Raw genomic sequence first — 18,020 nt, forward strand, 5'->3', positions numbered from 1 at the left:
TTCACTTACTATACACTACAATATAAAGGAAAAAATGACTGAAAAAAGATCTGCTTTAAGTGGGATATGAGGGGTCAAACTAGGGGTTTTTAATTATTCTGAATCCATTGCAAGCATTTGTTTTGCATGAAAAACATTCCTTGGGCTAAAAATGGACCCCAAAAGACTGAAAATTGATGAAAATTGATGAAAATTTACGTTTTGAGTGGCCATTTCTGGCCCAAGGAATGTTTTTCGTGCAAAACAAATGCTTGCAATGGATTCAGAATAATTAAAAACCCCTAGTTTGACCCCTCACATCCCACTTAAAGCAGATTTTTTTCAGTCATTTTTTCCTTTATATTGTAGTGTATAGTAAGTGAAGGTAGATAGGTCGTTTTCAAAACTTTGCCCCGGTGGGATTCCTTGGGACTTTTTTTCCCTCACTAAGGACATAATGAGGATACAAAATCAGTTGAGTTTGCTACTATTGCAATTTGTTCTAGGTCTAACCCTAAAATGACTGGACTATATTATGTGTGTCCCAAAAAGGCCTCAACACACAGCAGCAGTTGCTGTTAGCCTGAGGCCACACACAGGGGAAACTAGATTTGCAAAAAGGAGATCACCTTCACAAAACGTGCAACAAATGTAGGTTGTAAATGAACAGACAGGACAGAACTTAACTTGAAGTCACTCACGTGCATTCATGCGCTCACACACACCAGGCACGTGCACACATAGACATCAAAGGGGGATTGAGCCCCTGCCCTTTTATCCTTCTGTAAAAAAGTGCCCTCTCCAGACCATGAATGCAGTTTTTACTATGGTGAAAGAAATGTCAAACGTCCTCTTTCTTTGCCGTAGCTGAAGGCAGCATTCAAGAGAATTGCCTTGTCCAAACTCTTCTGAACTTGAATGCAGCATCTTATGCTGAAAGAATTGTCCTCTCTACATAGAAACCAAGCAACGGAAATAGCCGACCTCCAAGCGGAGATCTGCTATTTTCGATATGTTCACCAAAAGGGCCCTTTTAGAAATGTCAGCCCCTGCCTCTCTAACATTCTCTGCACGTCACTGACGCACACGCTCTCACCTTGAATGGTCAGGTATGTGCAGAGGAGTGCAAACCATGTGGATAAATAACAACAACAGCAACAACTACAAAAAACAAAGTAAAAACAACCACAAATCCTTTGGCAAAAAAGAAAAGGAAAGTGTTCCATAGTGTTACCTTAGCTCTGGTCCATAGCGTTAGTGGAGTTCTCCCTAACGCTATGTTCCTCTACCTCCGTATTCCTTGGCAAAACCGGAACACCCCGCCGTCTGGTCCAAAAATAACAAAAACTGTTTCGCCCCTCATCAAACCAAAGGTATCAGTGGACAGTTGAAAGCTTACTCTACTTAGTGGACGAGGTCTGAGCCCCCCACCACACGATTAAAATACATTTCTAGTGCAAAATGAAAAATATTCTACCGGATGGAGACGCTCTTCCAGGTTTTTACGAAACAGCGCTTCCAACGTCGCAGAGTTGAATAACACCCAGTGAGACTAATGCTCAGTGTAATTCGGTCCTCTGACCTGCGCGGCAGTAGTGAGTTGGCACCTTGATGGCGACGACAAATAGTGAAAAACGAGAAGAAATGGAGTCTCCATCCGGTAGAATATTTTTCATTTTGCCCTAGAAATGTATTTTAATCGTGTGGTGGGGGGCTCAGCCCGCGTCCACTAAGTAGAGTAAGCTTTCAACTGTCCACTGATACCTTTGGTTTGATGAGGGGCGAAACAGTTTTTGATATTTTCGGACCAGACGGCGGGGTTTTCCGGTTTTGCCAAGGAATACGGATGTAGAGGAACATAGCGTTAGGGAGAACTCCACTAACGCTATGGACCAGAGCTAGTGTTACCTGTGCTCTGACTGGTGGTGTCAGCCAGTGAAATCTTGTGTTGATTGTGGATTGTATGCACCTGTGTCCAGGGGCGTCAATTGGGTATGGAGCATTGGAGCTGCCAAATCCTGGGTCCAGGGGGGGAAATAAAAGTTACTTTTAAATATAAATCCATGAATATCTATTTGTCTGTCTGTGCTGGTTATTATGATGTTGAATTACAGTCAAATAACTACAAATGCAAAATGTAACAAAATGGTGACTTTAACAAGGTATTATACTTATATTCTCCACTCTTGTATTCGCCCCATCTTGGTCAGCTGCACAGGTGCAATGCATTATTGTTAATTGCGGTTTAGCTGCATTTGAACAACCGTTCCAGGCTGCCATATCCAGCCCAAGAAACCGTTGAAACCCGGGTAAAAAACAGACATTTATTTTTTGCCATACCCTAGCTTTTGCTGAACTGACGCCACTGCCTGTGTCTTGTTAGTCCCTGCGTATTAACAGGCCCTGTCCTCTTTTGTCACCTGTCTGTTCCTGTAAGCCTGATGGCTTCTTCCCTGCTTGTGTAATGTGTTCTGTCTGGCTGGAGGAATCCAACATTGTTTTCCCTCTGCCTACATCAAACATTCTCCTGAGTTTGGTTCTTATGCACTTCAAAAGGGGTGAGGGGGAGGAGTCACCACACAGGCAATTTACTTCACCAAATCACCTGCAATTAAGCAAGAGAGAGATAGGGGGGAGAGGTAGAGAGAGGTGGGAGAGAGGGAGAGAGAGAGAGAGAGGGAGGGAGAGAGAGAGAGAGAGAGAGAGAGAGAGAGGGAGGGTGGGGGAGAGAGAGAGAGAAGTGGCAAGTTATGAGCTACTTACCAAGTGAGAAACTGTAGAAAGTTTTTTATTAAAATATCATACAAGCATATCGTCGTTGTCTGGTGGAAACCTTGTATGTGCAAAACCGTTCGTTTTTATCATTTAAAAAAAAATACTAAGTGAAAACAGCCGATCTACAAACACACAACGCCTCGCACCGCGAGGCGTTGTGTGATAGATCTGCTGTTTTCACTACTTTTGTGCGATGGCCTTGAACGATGAAGCAGGGCTTTACTTTGCGAAAGAACGTACACATTTGAAACTTGGGAGATACAAGGTTTCCACCCGACAGTGAAGATATAATCCTATAGCCCTGCATTACCATTGCTGCAGTGTTTATTCTGTCTATATTGGGCCAGTGTGTTTGATATTGATCACAGTCTCTTCATTATTCTATGAAACAGCCAGTCGGTTTCTCATTAGGTTTCCATGGCAATGCAGTTATACGAGCGAGCGCATATAAAGACATGGGTCAATAGGTAACTAATTATTGGTCAAATGTGTTGATTGCGAGCCTAATTGCCGCAGAATGTTGAGTCACACTTGAAAGAATTGCCATGAAACGAGGCGCACTATACTGACACATTCTAATGTGGCCATTTTATTTTTAATTGACCCCTCCGCTTTCAAATAACAATCACTGGAATCAATCTAATTTAGTTCATTGTCGGGATTGTTATAGCTTATAGGCTGTAAACACATCGAATATACCCACAGCAATGATCTATCACAATTCTTTAAACAACGGATATTTAGGCTATTATCTCAAACAATTTCGAGAGATAATTAATATCACAGATAGATAGAGGGGGGGGGGGGTGCATTATTTGCTACACTGTAAATTGGTAGATATTTCTTTTTTTGATTGATGGAATGTTTTATTAACAAGGTAACAGTACAGGGGTAGAGTAGAGTCAAAAGTTATGCTAAAAGGATATTCTACCACTTTTTCTAGTCACATGTTCAAATACTGGATTCTGATTGGCTAAATTCCGGAGGTTATGGCAGAACAACCGCCGCAGTTGTGTGAGGACGAGATCAATGCGCCTCAGTGTACATCCGGGGACTTCAGGAGGTAGTCGGAACACCTTTCCCCCAACCAACATATGACGGTCGTAGCGGTCCTATGTTTACTAACGTGCGTACGACGTCGCCGATTTATTTGGATCCAATGCAATCCGCCAACTTTAAAGCCCCTTTTCTCTGAACCTATGCCTTTCTGGAAGCGAACAGCCTCTATTTACGGCCGGAACGGTCCTTCTAACTGACGTTAGCTTAGCTGTATGCTAGACATCTTTCTCTGCATGGAGTTGGCGTCATCTGGTGGTGAGTAGAAGATGTTGTTTGTGGAACTATTTGCTGTCGTCGCGGAAGTTTTATAGGCAATAATGATTGTAACTTAATATCCTTGCAAGTTACAACTATGTGTTTTCTTTCATGTATACGGAAAAAAGTGGTAGAAAAGCTATTTACCACTCGGGGTCGGACATTATGCTCTGATAATGTCCTGTGTGAGGGTGTTATCGGACTCGGCTTCGCCTCGTCCGATCACCCCCTCACACAGGACATTATCAGAGCATAATGTCCTCTCACTCGGGGTAAATTGCTTACATGACACAAATGTCCCAGGGGCTTGTTTCCATTATACATGTTTTTCTCCCAGCCAGTGGTAATCGTTGCAATATTAAATTGAAATGTGCAAGAACATAAACGATCGATAAATATTTTATTAAGAACATGATTTCACTCGTTTCGGGGAAGATGCTGTTATGCAACCGAACTAAACGCTGTAGAAAGAAAATAATAATTATTGCTCTGATTAATCTAAACTGGCCTTGTGGAGCAGTTTAGTGGCCTTATGGAATCCACTGGGAACTGAATTCCGTCTTTACCATTTCTACATTTCTATTACAGGCTCTCTAGTGAGATATTTCGCTCACAATATCAAAGAAACAGGGTTACACTAGTAACATATAGTTTTAAAGTCAGTTGATTGGTCAATAGGCCAGTGTTTCTCAACCACTGTGCCTGGGGACCTTTGGTGTGCCCCTGAGAAGGGTCAAGTTTGAAACTGAAAGCCAGTATTGTAGTTATCATTTTAAAAATGATTTAAACTAGTGATCTTAAAACAGCCGATCTACAAGCACACGCCGCCTTGCGGTGCGAGGCGTTGTGTGCTTGTAGATCTGCTGTTTTCACTACTGTTGTGCGACAGCCTTGTATGATGAAGCAGGGCTTTACTTTGTGAAGAAACGTACAAATTTGAAACTTGGAGATACAAAGTTTCTTCCCCACAGTGACAATATTTACACCCCTGTATTATATTGGCGTGCCCATGGATTCTTGGGACATGAAAAGTGTGCCCATGCAGAAAAAAGGTTGAGAAACACTGCAATAGGCTATATGCACAGCAGCCATATTGGAGAGAAGTTGGGTCTCTTCTCACTTCCTTCACAGGTGTTACCAATAATACTAATGAAGGCTCTGTTAACAGTCAGGGTGCTGATATTGTGAATGTTGGCTCTCTGGAAACACTCTGCTACACCAGTGGGTCTCAAAGTGTGGTCCAGGGACCCTCATGGTTCCTTGGGGGTTCCAAATGACCCCTTAAACGGTGTGTAACTCTGAGAGTGTACAAATGGAACCAAATGGACGGTTGCATTTGTACTCTCTCAGAGTTATGGAGAGGTCCTTGAAATAAAAGGTTTGAGCACCACTGTGCTACATGAAATGGAACAGAGCCTTCATTAGTATCATTGGAAGGGAGAAGAGACCCATCTTCTCTCCAGTATGGCTGATGTGCATATATCCTATTTAATAGTCCAGACGGAGGCTACTGCAGACATCTGGCATCACTCCAACAGGCAACATGCATCATGTGATGTTGAGAGACGTTGCAGGGCTCACTGTGGGCACACATTTCACCCAGGCAGTTAATTCACATCCTGGCCATGCATCTGGCATTTAAATGGAAAAAGTGTAAAGTGACAGCGATAGGAACAGGCAGTGTTTTATCATTTATCATTTATTATTAATAAGCTTTCCTACTCTAAACCTGTGGGTCGGGATCCCCAGGGGGGGCCCCAAAATTATATATATATATATATATATATATATATATATATATATATATATGATTAACTTAATGATTAACTTAATGTGCAACATCGTTTTCTCACTCAACAGTAAACAAACCATCATAAGGTTTAAGTGTACAGAGGTTATCTGCACATTTCTAAAGTGACAATTTAAGGACTTTTTAATATCTCTAAAATGACAAATTAAACATAATTGTCAAATATTAGAGGCAGACATTGTGAAAATAGCCGATCTACATCAACCACAACGCCTTGTGTGTGGCAAGGACTCAAGGGAGTGTTACTAGTTGTTCAGATATCCAGTTGTCCAGAACCGCCGATCCAACCAATACGCTCATATATATGGTCATTCCAATATATGGGCATATACGGATGGCATCAGGGATCTCCATATACAGTAGAATGCGATCCATTTTGTCCCATTTGACATCGTTCATCCCCCACCTCCCACAGCTACCACTGGTGTCCACTAGGGATAGTATTGCGCCATGTAAAACCTTTTCCTTGGGTTATCCTACAGTAGTACAATATGTTGTATTGGTCTGTCTTTCAATGTTATATGAGATACTGAAGTGGTTCCCATTCTTCATGAAGAAATTCAAGAAAAATAAAATAAATTGCATGAATTAGAAAACAAGTAGTGAAATTAACCAATCTGCAAGTTTGGGTCCTATGCCAGATTGAGCTAAAACCACTGCGACTAGTGTGCAATGATTTTAAACACAAATGATGCATATTAGTATTAATAGAGGTGTTTATACACAAATGAGTTTGGCAAAAGTCAACCTGCTGGTGGCGCTATAACAGGCCAATATGAAAAGAGTGTAATTTGTGTTAAAACACAACACAAATTATGCATATTGGTATTAATAGAGGTGTTTCTGCACACACAAATGAGTTTGGCAAAAGTCGACCTGCTGGTGGCGCTATAACAGGCCAATATGAAAAGAGTGTAATTTGTTCCTTTACCTAATTGGAATGTGCGTGTGGAATGTATCTGTAATCACAAGCTGGGTTCATGATTTAAGTCTTTTTGTTCAAAATGGACCAATACTGCAAACTTTTTTGTCCCTGTTTGTCCCAGGTACGATTCCTGGCCAAGCCAGCTAGGAGTTAATGTGTCCCTGAGCAAGACTCTTAACCCCTTATTGCTACCTGAGCCCCTGCTACAGATACTAAACTACTCATTTGCATGTCATCCAAAGTTGTTGTGAATTATATTTTCACACTAATTGTATGGAAATGCATTTTATTGTTTATTGTTTGTTTTACTGTTTATATTATAATGCATTTTATTGAAATGTGTTGAATTTACAGATCGCAACTTTGACAGAGGTCACACAACTACCCTATAGCTGCACTGCTGGTATGAATGAAAAAACAAACAGTGGCTAAACCTGTTTGGCTCTGAGCTGGAGCCTGGAGTATACCCCCTTCTAAGGAGGCAACGTAGCTGTAACTGTCTCACATGGGGGGTTGTGGAGTAGGACAAGACAAAGAAAAATATTAACTAGGTACAGACACGGTGAGCACTAGTCTTGCGATTGAGAAAGGCCACCATAGAAATACCTGGCTCTCTAGAGAAAACAGACTTTGCATGCACCCACTGCGCACAAAATGTGGAAATGTGGCCCACTGTACCAAGACATCAGAAACACATACTATCCCCCAGATCATAACCACACAAGGAGAATTTGACAACAGGAACAATGATAAAAAAAAAAAAACAGGTCTATTATAATATATAGACATTTATAAATTTATTTTAATTTTTTTCAGTAAAAGGTTTTGCGGTGTTGGGTATAACTACATCGATTCAGGACATGAGGTGTGTTGCTTCGCTCAACTGGTTAGACTGCTTAGTTGTTAATCTGCTGACCTGAGTTCGAATCCTGCCTGGCATCCACCTCAATCTTTATTTAATTTTTATTAATGTCAATCCAAACCATTATTTATGAAGCAACAAATCGTTTTATTCTCAATGTTATATCCAATATTTTGGATATTTTGAGGTGTTGTGTCTCTCTCTCTCTCTCTGTGTCCGTCTGTCTGTCTGCTACACGATCACAACTGGATTCATTATTTTTTTGGTCGGCAATGTGTACTCCCCCCATGACAGAGAAAGAGAGGGGGAGGGGGAGGGAGCTACAGTATGCAACCCTGGTGTCTCTTATAATACGACAAAAACTTAAATTGTAACAAAATTGGACATACTGGGGGGAAAAGAGCTTTACACGTTACTATAATTGCCTTAAGAACATGTCTTTTGTATTTCGTGTGAGACAAACTTTGAAAACCACTTCAAAACACATACTTATTATTATTATTATTCTTACTCTAACAGTCCTGTGAAAGTAGCAACCCCTAATTGCTCCCCCCTCTTCTTATTTTTTTTTTCTGGAATCCTTTTGCATTAATACTAATACGCATAATTTGTGTTGTGTTTTATTGTCAATCTTGACAAAATCATTGCACACTGGTCGCAGTGGGTTTAGTTCAATCTGGCATAGGACCCAAATTTGCAGATTGGTTATTTTCACTGCATGCATTTTTTTCCCTTTAATTTCTTCATGAAGAATGGGACCCATATGTGTCCATGACCCACACATGAAAAGTTTTTGGTAAACAGTTTGATTAACACGTTGCAGTCCGAAATAGAATGGTGGTTGGTAGATTAGCCGTGAAATTTCTATTATTGTATTGTGATCTGAGACATAATATTATGTTTATAAACATGACCCCGCAGCCCCTCCATCTTGAACAGCGCCGCTGTTTTTTCTTTTTTTTTTCCCCCCAGGCCAGTAACTCACCATGATTTTCTCGATCTCCGTTGGGATAGAATGGGGGTTTTGGCCGATCGTCGATGTCCCCGTGCGTTTCGCGTGCGCGATCCTTTCACGTAAATGTCCCCGCAAATAGTCCATGTGTGACTGAAGAACAGAACTGAAAAGTTTCGCTAGCATAGCCCCAAGCATGGCTGCAGGAGGAGCTCGAGTGTGTAGACAGTAAACGGATGGGTGGAAGGTGCCTTGGAGAAGGAGAGGCGCTGACGTCACCTCTGCTTCATGCACGGTCTGCATGAGCCATCAGTGCACGAGTGGTGACTAGGGAAGGTTAGACGATCGCCGATTTTCGGATCAAAAGCTTTTATTCCGGTTTTAAAGACAAAGTCCGGGAATGTGCGACGTGGCTGAGAGTCCCTGGGGGGATGTGCGATATAGTACGGTTTTAACATTAAGGGGCTCCCCTTGGCTTAGAAGGTGTTAATTGAAGAGTTTATTAGCAGTTTGCAATAGAGAAAAGATACACAAACATTGCAGGTATTCCCCTTATACATATTTTGTTATATTTCAAGCAGGAATGGCAAATGGTCCGCTAAGATTGATTGATTGAATACTTTTTAGAAGTTTGCTTAGGAAAAAGTACAGGACTCTACAGTTCAACTAAAAGTATTATGACCACAAGAAAGCCTATATGCTTGTTTCCTATATAGGGTCCATTTGTACTCAATTCATACAAAATAAAAAATGATCATAACAGAATAAAAAAATAAATTGTATTTACAGTAGATTTTTGGCTTTTATTTTTGGAGTTGCAGCTACCTGTAAGTGACTGTTCAGTTGGCTGTACTAAACAATGTCCCTAAAGGTTCCCCAACCCCCAATATGCAAGGTAGTGGGTAGACCTGTCTGGCTCCAAGAGCCAAGGATTCCCCACTACCCCCTATGAGGCCCCCCAGACGAGATGAGATATTGCATCAGATCAGAACTCGGAGCCGGGGGTTGATCGGTGTTCATTTCAAACGACAGCGATCCTCTATCTTGAATTCGGGCCCGGTATATCCCGCTGTGCCAAGTGAAAAATCTGATACCTTTTCAATTGAGCCAGATATCCTGGATGACCACCCCTAGCGATCTCGGGCCAGAGTTGGGTGGGGAAAAAGTTTTTTTTTATTTTTTCTGGCAGTTGATTGAATAAACAAGGCTCCAGCCTCCACGGAAAGACGGTTCTCAAACAACGTGGGGTCGCGGAAGGTGCCATGGGCTCGCACATTGCCGACCAAAAGAATACAGTGCTACCAATTAAATATTAAAACGGCGAAATTAAACAAATATATTCGCTATAAGAGTCTCTCTCTCTCTCTCTCTCTCTCTCTCTCTCTCTCTCTGTGTGTGTGTGACATATTTGTAGCTAATAATGCAGTATTGATACTTTTACTCAAGTAGGCCTAAAGGATGGGAGTACTTTTACCATCACTGCTCAAATTAACTGTTCATCAGCGTGAATACTTTCAGGTGTGTATCTGATCAATAGAAAATTGCCCATTACATCTGCATGACATCAAAGCGACATGTTGCGTGAGAGAGTTTGAACTTGAACGACCAATTAAGATCCACAGCTGATTCTAAACTCGCTAATAACTTCCCAGCTCTGCTCTCCTCTAAAACTCCAAGTTACATTAAACGTATGGTTCTCACTCTCAGCAAATGTATGATTAAGCCTGTGCAATCTCCATGTTGCCACCTCAAAATGCTGGATCATAATTCTCCATGTTTCCACCTCAAATGCTGGACCCGACAGGACCTCTCTCTCTCTCTCTCTGGGACATTGGATTTGGATCTCTGTGCCGTCAGATTTGCAGGCCGTCGGAATATCGAGATTTAGCCACTTGCACGCCACTTTATAGCCTATTCAGTTATTTTAAACAACTAGAAGCTAGTCGGCGACCTGGCCAACTCGGAACAATGTAAATAGGGAATGAATGCCCCGCCCTTTAATGCAAACCCCATTATACCTGTTTTCATAGGACCCGTTTTGACCATCTGTCTGCCTGTGTCCATTTATGCCCATATATGGAGATATCTGTATCTGTCTGTCTGTCTGTCGGCGTCCATTTTATGTCCATATATGGAGATCACTGCAGTTATAGTTCTGGGTCCATTTTATGCCCATATATGGAGATATCTGTCTATCTGCGTCCATTTTATGCCCATATATGGAGTATCTGTCTGTGCCTCCAACTGTGTTGCAGACACAGTGCCGGTTCCCCCTTTAATGCAAACCTCATTATACCTGTTGTCATAGGACCCGTTTTGAACATCTGTTTGCCTGTGTCCATTTATGCCCATATATGGAGATATCTGTATCTGTCTGTCTGCGTCCATTTTATGCCCATATATGGAGATCTTTGACCATCTGTTTGCCTCTGTCCATTTATGTCCATATATGGAGATATCTGTATCTGTCTGTCTGCAATCCATTTTATGCCCATATATGGGGGCATTCATTTTATGCCCATATATGGAGAACGCGCGTGCCCGTGGGACGAACGGTTCTCGAGATACGCGGATTACATACATACATACACAATCACAGAGATTTTTTGTTGACTCATGTGGCGTACGTGATGTCAGAGCCTTTTATGAAGTGATGTCACAATGAGTCAGAGCTTTCGCCGATTTCCTCCGGAACAGCCTGATGTCAACAATCAACCCCGCATAAGGAGATTCCGAACGTTTCGCGCCGGTTCGGGAAAACCGCACGTCGGGTCGGGTCGAGACCCGGCACTGCACTCCGTGCCGCGGCGGGGAACGCGCGTGCCGAATCTGAAGCCGGTGGGACGAACGGTTCTCGAGATACGCGGATTACAGACACACACACAGACAGACAGACAGACAGACAGACAGACAGACAGACACGCAGAGACTTCTCGCATTTATAGATAGATAAGCCTACAGATCAGATCATATTCATATAGGTTGTCAGTTGTCAGAACGTGTCACTTTGTTGTCATGGTAGCTCTGTTTTGGACCATTGAACAAAGATGGATAATGTTGAAAGGGTTCACTTTGCGAACGGGACATGTTGGATTGGATACTATGCTACTTCAGTGGAGAGACGACATGGAATACCTACCAGCCAACGTGAGTACATTGCCGTGCCAAACCAAACCTTGCCGTTGTGACGCCGTAAAAGATGATTTGACAACTCCAAGCCAAATATATTATTAGCCTATCTTATATAAATATAATAAAGATATTATATATCCCCACTTGTTGTCGTGGGGAAAGGCTTTTTGTGAGGTGATAGAATAGCATACACTGCCCTAGCCAAATCTGCGCAGCAAAAAAAAAGAGAGAAAAAAGAACGCCAGTGTCCACTCCTAAAAGGAAGAAGAGGAGCAGCTGGTTTGAATATAATCTGAAGTAAACCCGGTAGCTCATTCAGACGACAATAATTGTAAAGGATTCCTACCCGATGACCCGAGAATATCAAGCTTTTTTGATATTCTCGGGAGAGCTTCCGACGAGTCCCGAGGCCATAAAAATCCCATTAACATAATCCGATCGTGTCGGGGTACCGTACAAACCCAAGACCGAGTCCGGGGCCGACCGAACGATATTCCCGGGGGATCATCCCGACAATCGGCCCCGGGGAATCGGCCCCGGGCTCGGCCCAGTGTGCACGGGCCCTATGCGAGACAGTTTATACAGAGAGTCTTACAAACACAGTGGGGGTTTGGGGGTGAGAGAGAGTTTTTTTTCCCCAGGTCAAGTTTGCTGAGAGAGAGATGAAGCAAGGACCCCTTAGCTGAGAGACTTTCTATATTGCAGGTATCAATACTGCAATATAGAAAGTAAAAGTCCAGAATTCAAAATGTATTTGAGTAAAAGTATGAATGTGTTGGCCTCAAAATGTACTTAAAGTGCCAAAAGTAAAAGTACAAAATGTTTGAAAATAGCAGATCTACAAGCGTACAACACGTTGTGATGTGAGGCGTTGTGAGCTTGTAGGTCGTCTATTTTCTTGAAATCACACATTCTGCACAATGAGTACTGTTGGTACTTTAGGTACATGAATACAGGACTTCTACGTGTAACATAGTACATCTACATTGCTGGTATGAATGAAAAAACAAACCTGTTTGGGGGGGGCGGGGGGTTGGGGAGTAGGACAAGACAAAGAAAAATATTAACTAGGTACAGACACAGTGAGCACTAGTCTTGCGATTGAGAAAGGCCACCATAGAAATACCTGGCTCTCAGACTTTGCACCCACTGCGCACAAAATGTGGAAAACGTGGCCCACTGTACCAAGAAATCAGAGACACATAGCCTACTTCCCACAGATCATAACCACACAAGGAGAATGTGATTTGTGCTGTCATGAAACAGTACTTTTCTCTATTGCAAACTGCTAAAATAAACTCTTCAATTAATCAAACTGTTTCCCAAACACTTTTAATGTGTGGGTTATGGGTCCCATTATTCATGAAGAAATTAAAGTGACGACGCGCTGTGAGCTTGTAGATTATCTATTTTCAGAAGCTCGGACGCCTGAAGGCCTGTCCTGGAAAGGTGTCACTGGACGTTAAAACCAACAACATTAGCACATACAGTAACATATGTGCTCATTAATCTATCCTACAGTAACAGCCCAGCAAACATTTTGAGGTATATTAGACACCTAATATACGTCTAAACTTATACTAGACGTCTAAGTTTATGCGTATAAAAATTGTATTGACAGAATTTAGATTACTGGGGGAACATATTCATATGTATATACTTATTTATGAAAGAGTACTGCATGGTGTTTCTCTACAGCTGTTGTCCCGTGACTCAATCACATACCATAAAATGTAATAAAACAATGGTGTCATCTAACTGGTGGAAAAGAGACGTAAACTGACACTGATGAATGCATCACAGTTTGAAGTGAACAAATGGTGAAGGTATGAGGAAGAGTATCAAACTGATGGTGGAGGATTAATGACAAGGAAACAAACAAGCAAAACATTTTTAAAATCTCTATCAACTGAACGTAAAGTTGAATTACAGCCAGTTTCTCATGAGAAACCATGATTGACGTGTGAAGCTTGAAAGATAATCCATTAATCAATGTTTGGCCCTGGGAACAGTGAAGGTATGAGGAAGGAAGCCAAGGAAGCAACAAATACATTTGACTTAAGTTTCCTCTCTCTCTACAGTATGTACAGTATCTCGTTCCGTCTGTGAACATCGAGTTGAATATCTAGTTATGGATAGACACGCAACACTCACATGCACAACAGATGCACGTCACACACACAACACATGCACTCATAACTTCATATTAAGCACCATAACAACACTAGTTAACACTAGTTATCAGTCTTGAATGGTCATTCTCAACAGGTTTCAAATGAACCCACATTGTTGGTGTTGACCAAGAAGTCAAGCCCGATATATTAGGGCCCTGTGCTTGCTTTTGGGTGCCGACCCACTGTTTTTTTTTTCTTTTTTTTTTTTCACGTTTTTGTGTGACATTTTTCATCCTGCTGGGGTGTGCTGAACACAGAGGAGTGCAGAGGAGGACACAGTTCAGATCAAATCAAATCAAACTTAAACTTTTTATTCATAGAGTACATTTTCATACAGCAGAGATTGCCAAAAGTGCTACATAGAAAGAAACAAAACATTTCAAAATAATCATACCATATACATATACAGACATACCGGTATGTAACACTTGGAAACAAAACAGTCTTGGCCATCTGGCCAGTGATGTACGTATATCAGTTATGTGGAGACCCCTGGTACCCATATATGAAGACCCATACTGTATGTAGATATGCTGTACGCAACACAACACATAAAGCACTCATAAGCAGAACAATACTGATATGCAGGGATTCACTGGTCAGTGTTCTGTCAGTCTTGACCAGGGATTTTCAACAGGTTTTAAATGTGGTGTTGAAGTCTAGAGGGAAACCAGTTGGACTCAGCAATCAGTGATGGACTCACCATGCAGTCAATGACAGAGATAGGACTGATGGAAAGGTGCCATGGCATTGGTCCGAAAGTTCATTAGCCGAAGGATCATTAGTCCGAATTTGTTAAGAATAGTATGCCTAACTCTAACCCTAACCCTAACCTCAGTAACCCTAACTAAATTCGGACTAATGAACCTTCGGACCAATGAACATTCGGACTTATGGGCAGTCCCCGATGGGGAAATGATATTTACTGAAATAAGAAAAACCTTTTTAAAGAAGTACAGTTAAGAGGACTGAAATGAAAATTGTTGATGCTGACAAAAAGGTGTGTGAGGGTTCTGCATTTTGAGGTTGTACTGTATATATGAGTCATTTTGGTTCTTCTATTTCATTTCTCATAATATTTGTGTTAATATAAAACTGTTAATGAAGAGCTAAGAACATTATAAGCATTAGCTTCTTCCTGCTCCTTTTAGAACACATCAAAACTTTGTTGTTAATTATTGTTGGGTCAACCCATAGGTGGACTATGTCAAAGGTCAAAGGTGAAGTTCAAGATTAACCTTCATGGTCGGTCAGAACATAGGAATGGAGAGATATTGAACAAGGGATGTGTGTGTGTGTGTGTGCGTGTGTGCGTGCGTGTGTGCGTGCGTGCGTGCGTGCGTGCGTGCGTGTGTGTGAGAAGAAAGAGAGAAAGAGAGAGAGAGAGAGAGAGAGAGAGAGAGAGAGAGCGAGAGAGACATGTTCCATGTCAACCTGCAGGGTCAGGTACACACACACACACACACACACACACACACACACACGCACGCACGCACGCACGCACGCACGCACGCACGCACGCACGCACGCACGCACGCACGCACGCACGCACGCGCGCACACACACACACACACACACACACACACACACACACACACACACACACACACACACACACACACACACACACACACACACACAGACACACACACACACTGAAAAAAAAGAAAGATATTTAATATTGGAGGAGGTGTGCCAAAATGAAATTGTAACCCCTCCACTATACTATAAAAGAAGGTTCTCAAACTCACTCTGCATTGAACCTTCTACTGGAGCTGAACACACACTCAACACACTCAGAACTCCTTTCATCTGAACAACAAGGTGCAACTTGCAAGACTTCAAGATGATTCTTGTTGTTGCAGTTCTGTTACTGGCTGTAACAGTCCACTCTGCTCCTCGCTGTGATCTCAACCTGGTTCTGGACTGTGATGAAATCTACAAAGACGTCTCCACACAGAGTGGTGTGTACGACATCTACCCCACTACTGCACCTGTCAAGGTCTACTGCGACATGGACACAGATGGAGGGAAGTGGACAGTCATCCAGAGAAGAGTGGACGGCACTGTGAACTTCTACAGACCCTGGGCTCAGTACAAGGCTGGGTTTGGAGACGCATCGGGCGAGTACTGGCTGGGACTGGAGAACATGCATCTCCTTACCAACTCCAAGAAGAAAAAGTATCAGCTGAGGGTGGACATGGAAGACTTTGAGGGAAACACAGCGTCTGCCTCTTACTCCTCTTTCTCTGTGGGTTCTGAGGCTGATGGATACAAGCTGCAGGTCAGTGGTGTATACATTAAGTAGGCCTACTTTACTTAAGGGATATTTCACTTTCAAAAAAGTATTTTTTTTCTTTCGTCTAATCACCCCGGTGAGATTTTATTTGCTTGATTCAGTATTTAGATATTTCATATTCATTTTTTCAGACACGCCAACTGCCTATACAAACCCATTGTAACTTCAAACTCTATTTCTTTTTTTTTAACAAAAGGTGTTTATTTGCCATTCTGTCTCCATATACATTCACAAAGTTATCAGCAACTCCATTTTAACCATGATAGATTCATCAAAAACATTTTCATTTTTCCGGGTGACTCCTGATGCCCTCCTATTATCCCATAGAGTTAACACAGAAATCGCAAATGTAATGCAATTTCCGAATAGTAAAGTATAAAATACGGCTAGCATGATCAAGAACACAAGATAGTAAAAGGCACAAAGCATTATAATTTACTTTACTGTTCGAAATAATGATTTGTTGGCTTTAAGTCCAGCTATTTCTGTTATAGTTTCCCCTTCAAAATGTGACTTCAGCACCCGGGGGATGCTGAGAAATTTGCTGAGTGGGCGGGCCGTGAATAAGGCTTATACGTGAGCTGTGTTTTTTCGATGAACCTTTTTCATTTATTTGTATCTTTTTGGGAAAATGATTAAAAAAATAATAATAATAAAAAATAAAATAAGTTACTGAAAAAACTTGGGTGATTTTGATGAATCATGGTTAAAATTTAATTTGAAGTTGTATCTGATAAAATTAATATCAAATATCTAAATATCGAATCAAGCAAATTAAAATCTCCTCAGGGTGATTAGATGATAAAACTGAAATATCCCTTTAGTACAATTTTTAAGTATTTGTACTTGCGTATTTCTTTTGGCTACTTTTACTTCTACTCCACTACCTCTCATAGGCAAATATTGTAGTTTTACTCCAATTATTTGAACACTTTAGTTCCTACTTCCTAGTTACTTTGTAGATATTGATTATTATTACAAAACATAACCTACATTAACCACTTCAGCCCTATCTAGACTTCGTCTATTTGGAAATAGCAGATCTACAAGCTCACAACGTATCGCGAAGTCAGCTTGTAGATTTGCTATTTTAAAATCATTTTATTCATTTTGAAAACATGAAATGGAAGATTTCTGTTTCCAAGTACATCTTGATGCCTACTTTTACTCAAGTAAATTCCCAATAGCGTAACAGAGTATTTCTGCATTGCAGTATTGGTACTTTTACTTAAGTAACAAATGTGACTTTTTCCACCACTGCTGCAGGTTGCTGGCTTCAAGAATGGAGGAGCAGGAGACTCTCTGACCTACCACAATGGAATGAAATTCACAACCTTTGACAAAGATCAGGACACGGCAAGGTCCGGCAAGAACTGTGCACTTCTTTATTACGGTCCATTTTGGCACAAGAACTGTCACCATGCTAATCCCAATGGTGTTTACCTCTGGGGACAGACGCCTCATGAGTCCACAGGTGTAGTCTGGTACCACTGGAAGGGTGTTAAATACTCCCTGAAGGCTCTAGCGATGAAGATCAGACGTGTTCCTTAAACATGTTTAGGTTCACATGCAGAGATCCAGAAGCACAGCCGTGATATAAAAGGCATGATGCAATATTTACTCATTTTCAGGGTTTGATTTTGTTTTCTTTTTTCTCTCTCTTTGAGACTCTGTTTAATCCTAAACTCATACAGTAGATACTGTATCTGTATTGTATCACATATTATTACAGTGGTGACCTGTCCTCTATGGCTGTTAAATCAATAAATAATACAAGCTTTTGACCTAATAAAGAGAT

The 18,020-nt window shown here is 41.5% G+C and overlaps 1 protein-coding gene across 1 annotated transcript; it reads left to right on the plus strand.

The window, feature by feature from the left end:
• Positions 1–15,769: 15,769 nt before the first annotated feature.
• On the plus strand, positions 15,770–17,773 carry LOC308290981 (microfibril-associated glycoprotein 4-like; the record flags this gene model as incomplete). Its single annotated transcript, XM_080732894.1, has 2 exons — positions 15,770–16,207; positions 17,489–17,773. 2 exons carry the CDS (start codon positions 15,770–15,772, stop codon positions 17,771–17,773), a joined length of 723 nt encoding a protein of 240 aa, XP_080589020.1.
• Between the last annotated feature and the right edge of the window lie 247 nt (positions 17,774–18,020).

Source organism: Nannobrachium achirus (assembly GCF_963921795.1).
Source record: "Nannobrachium achirus genome assembly, chromosome: 9".
NCBI lineage: Eukaryota > Metazoa > Chordata > Actinopteri > Myctophiformes > Myctophidae > Nannobrachium > Nannobrachium achirus.